Source organism: Eulemur rufifrons, chromosome 3 (assembly GCF_041146395.1).
Source record: "Eulemur rufifrons isolate Redbay chromosome 3, OSU_ERuf_1, whole genome shotgun sequence".
Taxonomy (NCBI): Eukaryota; Metazoa; Chordata; class Mammalia; order Primates; family Lemuridae; genus Eulemur; species Eulemur rufifrons.
This window is the reverse complement of record NC_090985.1, coordinates 25,298,429-25,304,083: the sequence shown is the minus strand read 5'-3', so window position 1 is coordinate 25,304,083 and position 5,655 is coordinate 25,298,429. Positions and strand designations below refer to the sequence as shown.

Below are 5,655 nucleotides of genomic sequence, written 5' to 3'. Positions count from 1 at the left end.
CCTGGGGCTCCAGTGTCCTTGGAATCAAATCCAAATTCCTGGTGACAGCTTTTGGGTGCAGCTTCTTCTCACCACCCCCAACCAGGGTTCCCTGGTCCTTGTCCCTCCAGTAAGGACCCTTGCAATTTATGTTGAGTGAGCAATGCGGTGAGAGCCTGCCGCGCTGGGACCAAGACACCGCAACACTGATCCCACTGGCCACAGCGTCTGGAGCTCCTTCAAGGGCGGTCTGATTGCCACCCTTTCTGTTCTTTCTCTTTTCCTCACTTCCTAATGCTGAAGTGAGGCACTCACACAAATCAAGCGTTTTCACCACCTGTGGAGGGTCGCACAGGGTCTGCTGGCTTCCTGTGGCTAGCCCATCCCCCTACCGCTGTGCTGGGGGGGGCTGTGGCGCTCCGACTCAGCCAGGATACTAGCACTTGGTCACAATGTGTTGGTTGGCCGAGTCCCAGTCACGTCCCCCTGGGGTGGCAATAATGACACTGGATTCACATGCTTCAGGGGGACCCGGGGAGACAGCCCTAACCATCATTAGCTGGTGGGGGCTGCAATCTCGAACCTCCACCCTGCTAGACACCCTGCCCCTTGGACCCTGACACACACAACAGAGCCCCCCACCAGCCTGGGACAAGTGGGCTGGGAGCCTCCAGATCAGACCCTGCCAGGTTCCTTTCCACCATCCTGGACACTTGGGAATGTCCGGAGAAATAAATGACTCAACCTCCACAGAGCAGCAGACCGAGAAGAGCCTGTTTCACGCATTCCTTGTTCTTGTTTTCTCACCACCCCGAATCAAAGAGTGTTCAAACACCCCAAACACCAAATACCCCAAACACCCTGACTGCAGACGCTGTCCTAGGTCCCCTTCTTGTCAGTTCAAGTTCAAACCACAATGTGGCCTGCAAAGAGGACATGGGTAGTGGCACGCCTGCCAGTCCTGGGAATGGTCAGGCTAGGGAGGGATGCCTGGCCCAGACAGTGCCCACCTGTCCCATGTGGGAGCCCCCTGCTCCTCCCACAGGCCCTGGGACAGGTGCCACTCACCCACCCGCTGAACTCCAGAGGTCTGGTCCTGCCCCCTCCGCCCCAGCTGGCCCAGGCACCCATGTTCCCAAGTCATAGCACCCTGGTTGCTGCCCCGCCCATGTGCATGCTCCTTCCTGCAGGTTCTGGGCTGGAGGACTCCCCCTTTCTCTCCTCCAGCCCTCCTAAACTCCCCCTCCTGTGTGGGAGGCTGAACTCCCTTGACCTGCCCAGCCTAGGGAGAAAATACAAAACATGGCAGTGGGGTGCCTTTCTATGCCTGGTGAGCAGCTGGCTGTGAGCTGGGAGGGCCTCTCCTCCTCCTCCAGGGCCCCAAGTGGGCCTCAGTTTGGGACTGTGCCACAGAGGACCCCCCAGACTCCTTGAGCCTGGGCTCTCTGCTTTTCCCTCCCACATCGGGACCCTGCTTGGAGGGGGCTCCCAGGCAGGGGGGCAGCCACACCCAGAGCAAGAAGGGGTGGGGACATGTGTTTATTTGAGGCACCAAAGCAGCAGGAGGGCTCCAGTGGGGGTGGAAGGGGGCAGGCAGGGCCGGTGGATTTAGGGGTGGGAGCCTAGACTGGGAAGCAGAGGAAGCCCTGCCTCACAGGGGCTGCCCTCAAAGGAATGCAGTGTGGGCACAGCAACGCCAGGGAAGAGGCTCTGTGGGCTTGTGGCTCTGCAGGCTGCTCCCACCCTCCCTCCCCCAAACACAGCCTCACTCACACCTGCAGAGCCCACGACCCACCCACGACCACAGCCCCCCACATCCATGGGCACCCCATCTGGTGCAGCCAGCCCAAGGGCCGCCAGGGCCTGGGGCTTAGGAAGGGTCCCGTATGTTCACAGGACTCAGTCCTGACCCTAGCACCCTAAGACTCCAGGGACATCCTCGTCCCTTCCCCAGTCCCCTGAGGAAGGTCACATCACTGATTCTGAAAGTGAGGGTAGCTGACCCTACCTGGGAAGAGGCTGGGGCAAGTGGAGGGGCTGGGCCTGACCCTGGGGCCAAGCAGGGGTGTCAGGCATGGTGAGGAGTCTGGGAGGGGCTGGGCTTTCCTTCCTGAGCTGGGTGGGGGTGGGGGCACAGGTCCGAGTGGTCAGGGGCCAGGCCGCAGCAGGGCTGGCAGCAGGCTGAGCAGCAGCCCCAGGGCCAGCAGGGCAGTGCTGGCCTGCAGCCCACCGTCGGCTGCGCTGAAATTGCACAGGAAGCTCTGGCAGCAGCGGGTGCCCACGGACGCCACACCGATATCGACACTTGGGCCCGGACAGATCGGGGAGCAACCCTTGTTCAGGCTGTGGCCAAAGTCTACAACCTTCCCTGTGGGGGAAAACAAGATTGTGAGGGGAGACAGCTTGGCCACGGTTGGGGAGGTGGCCGGGCAGGGACGGCAGGCTCTGCGCCCCCCTTCAGCACTCACCAATGCCAGCAGCGGCAGACACCGTCACACAGTAGTTGTCCGAGTCAGAGCAGATGGTCGGCTTCAGGCAGTACCAGTTGCTGTTCTGATTCGTGCAGGAGAAGCACATCAGCGAGTGGGCTGCCGAGGGAGGTGATACCTGTGTCACGCCTGGGGAAGCCTCCAGCGTCCACTCCCAGGCCTGACCCTGGCACTCAAACCCAATCATTTGCAAACATTTATTGAGAAGTTATTATAAGCTAGGCCCTGGGCTGGGGACCAAGGAAAGATAATGACACCAGACCCTAGTCATCAAGCAGCTCAGCTGACACCCAAACACATGGTGACCACGGTGTAGCCGGGCCAGGATTGAGACCCCCAGTGGGAACAGCCAAGTGACTCATTTGAGACCGGGAGGGTCACATGGGAGCTGGCCTGGAAGGCCCCTGGGGCATCTGCTCAGGAGAGAAGGGGGAGAGAGAGTCCAGGAGGAGGGCGCAGCCCTGCAAAGGTCTGGGGGCCCAGAGGGATCTCACCTTGCTCCACACCCAGAAGGGCAGCCAGCAACACCGCCAAGAAGACCTTCATTCTGGAGGGGACAGATGTCCTGTCTAGGAGCTCCAAAGCCAAAGAAACCTATCCTGCTCTGGAGAGACACAGCTTGTCAGAGGACCAGGCAATCCCATGCCCAGGACCCTGGCTCACACCAGCGCCAGGCTCCAGGGCTGGGCAGGGCCTCGTTAATCCCAAGGGCCATGTGTCCCATGTTGTAAATGGGGATATGGGGACAAAGAGGAACCACACAGCCAGCACACAGAGGGTGTTTCCGCTTCATTCCTAACCTGCCCCTCACTCAGTGCAGGCACCTTCTATTTGGTGCCTCCTAAACCCAGGGTCGGGGTTGGGGGGAGGGCACTAGAGTCCAGACAGGGAACTGGCCAACATTCTCAGAATCGCACAGAAAAGGGGGCAGAGGGAGTAGACCTGCCCGTGTTCCTGGAGGTGGGGAATAGAGGTCAGAAACAATATTAGCTAATCTGTACCCAGAACTTTCCTTCAGCCAGCTCCGTGCCTCGATTCGAGGCAACTCCCTCAGTGTGCAGAGCAGGAGGCTGTGCTGGGAGCATGACTCAGGAGGGAGCCTTCCCATTTTTTATGTCATTCAGTTCTGAAGACAACAGCCCCTAAGCATCTGCTGTCCCCCATTCTGTGGCTGGGAAATGGGCTCAGAGAGACAAAGCTGTGTGGTCCCAGCCAAGCCAGCAGGAAGGGGCACAGATGAGCCTCAGCTAGCGCATCTCGGGGAGATGCGCTGCTCCTTGGGGAGTTGCGTCAGGACCCCTCCTCGGGCAGGAGCCCACGCCCTGGGTGGAGAAAGAGCCTGGAACACGACCAGCTGGTGTTCTGGTTCTCTATTTTGTATGTGGCGGAGTGTTGAAGAAGGAGCCTGCTACTCCCGCCAGGGACAACCCAAGGGCCACTGGAGGGGAAGGAGAATGCCAAGGAAAGATACACCTGGGGAGGGGCCGGCAGAGGCCTCGAAGGGGAAAGCAGCAGGTGAGGCCCAAGACCTGGGCTGACAACATGGAGTTGGGAGAAGGGCCCCAGATGGCCAAGAACAGTGCCAAGGGCAGCTGGGGCCTCTCCCCACCTCCAGGCAGCCCAAGGAGGAAGGAGTCTCCAACTCCTCCCCCATAAAGTGAGGTTTTGGTGTGGAGGAGCACTGAGCTGTCTCCAAGGAAGCCCTGGCATGCAGGGCCACAAACAGGTCCAGCTGGCGCTGCCACCTGTCCACCACAAGGCACCTAACCAAGTGGGCTGCCAGGCGGAGTTAAGGCACTGGCAGAGTGTAAGGGCAGTTAGTAGGGTCGGGCAGGACTGTTTGGTGCTTTCGGATGGGCAAAGGGAGCCAGCAGGCTGTGGGGGCAGCGCCACCTGGGACGCAGGCTCACAGGAGCTGACTCCTGGGAAAGCCAGGCATCTAGTGGGTGCCCAGCCGCAAGAGAGAAAGGAGCCTCTCCTGGTCTCCTGGGATGGGAAGGGAAAGGTGGTCTACCTCAGGAGACCTGGGCTCCCAGGCACCTCACTTGCCAGCACCGTCAACGTTGGAACAAAGAGCTTCCGCCTTCTTCCCCAGGGCAGGTTCCAGCCCCCCAGGGTAACCCACCAGGGCAGTTAATTCTCTCCTTCCTGCCAGGAGCTTCCCCAAGAACCCGCGCCCCTTCCTCCAGCCAAGAAGGCTGTCCTTCCCCAGTCCCACGTTGGGAAGTCAGGGGTGTCTAGAGTCAGACGACTGGACCCCAGTGGGTGCGCAGCCCTGGGCCACCCAGCCGGGAGGGCGTTTTGCAGCAGTCGCCGCCCGCTCCCGCCCGCGATCTCTGCGGGGATGGGAACAGAGGCTCAGCTCCCTGGGGACTGGCCCGCCGGCAGCCCCGGACCCCAGTTTCCCCAAGCCCCTCTCCTGCGCCTGCGCCTTGCTCCCCTCTCCCTTCTCCCAGTCCCCAGCCCCCCGCCGGGCGCCTTCCGTCCCGCACGGTCTGGGCCGGGGAACGCGCGCACCGCGGCGCAGGCCGCCCTGTCCCAGCGCGTCCCCGCAGGCTGCGAAGGCACCCCGGGTCCCGGCCCCCCGGACTCACCGCCCGGCGGACCCAGATGCCAGCGGCCTCGCGCGTTCGGGACAGCAGCGGCAGCGGCGGCAGCAACACCAACAGCAGCAGGAGCAGCAGCGACTCCCAGGCAGGCCGCGCGCTGGGCGGATGCGGGGGCGGGCGTCGGGCGGGGCCTGGGGGCGGAGTCAGGGGCCTTGTCACCGGCTGGGCCTGGGTCCCGGCGGCACCCATTCCAGGGGACCTGAGACTGCGGCCCTGTTGCGCTAGCGCCGGCCCCTCCACCCCCTGACTCTGACCGGCGCCCAGCGTCCGCCAGCGCGCACTGGGCTTCCCCGTCGCCGCCTGGGCCCCGCCCCCCACCACCCCGCTCCCAGTGACAGAGGGGGAGGCTGAAGCCCGGAGAGGGCCTGAGAGCCCCCTAAACACCCCAGCGAAGTGGGGCCTGAGGCACGGCCGGTCCTCCTACCCGGCCCTGCTGTGCGCCGGCCGGTCCTTCTCGTTCTCTTGAGGGTGGTGACATCGCGGGACAGACCTGGCGAGGTTGGACAGGTGACCAGGTCAGTGTGACAGTCACTGACACCTCTTTCTGGCCAGGGGGTGGAGGGCGGGTGGTGCTCCCA

General features: G+C 62.6%; 1 protein-coding gene across 2 annotated transcripts; it reads right to left on the bottom strand.

Moving 5' to 3' along the window:
- Window positions 1-775: 775 nt before the first annotated feature.
- Window positions 776-5,307, bottom strand: LY6E (lymphocyte antigen 6 family member E). 2 transcript variants are annotated; one of them, XM_069465915.1, is made up of 4 exons: window positions 5,063-5,307; window positions 2,963-3,072; window positions 2,448-2,567; window positions 776-2,347 (listed from the first exon to the last, which is right to left on the bottom strand). In XM_069465915.1, the coding sequence occupies exons 2-4, from the start codon at window positions 3,012-3,014 to the stop codon at window positions 2,127-2,129; spliced, it is 393 nt and encodes a 130-aa protein (XP_069322016.1). In that variant the 5' UTR covers window positions 3,015-3,072; window positions 5,063-5,307; the 3' UTR covers window positions 776-2,126. The 2 variants fall into 2 exon arrangements, with proteins under 2 accessions (XP_069322016.1, XP_069322017.1); XM_069465916.1 differs by having other exon boundaries at window positions 2,963-3,067.
- Window positions 5,308-5,655: the final 348 nt, after the last annotated feature.

Coding starts and splice junctions, on each gene's coding strand:
- LY6E (XM_069465915.1), bottom strand. CDS start 3,014: ATGAAGGTCTTCTTGGCGGTGTTGCTGGCTGCCCTTCTGGGTGTGGAG. Junction 2,568..2,962: donor CCTTCTGGGTGTGGAGCAAG/GTGAGATCCCTC, acceptor CTCCCTCGGCAG/CCCACTCGCTGATGTGCTTC. Junction 2,348..2,447: donor GTCTGCCGCTGCTGGCATTG/GTGAGTGCTGAA, acceptor TTTCCCCCACAG/GGAAGGTTGTAGACTTTGGC.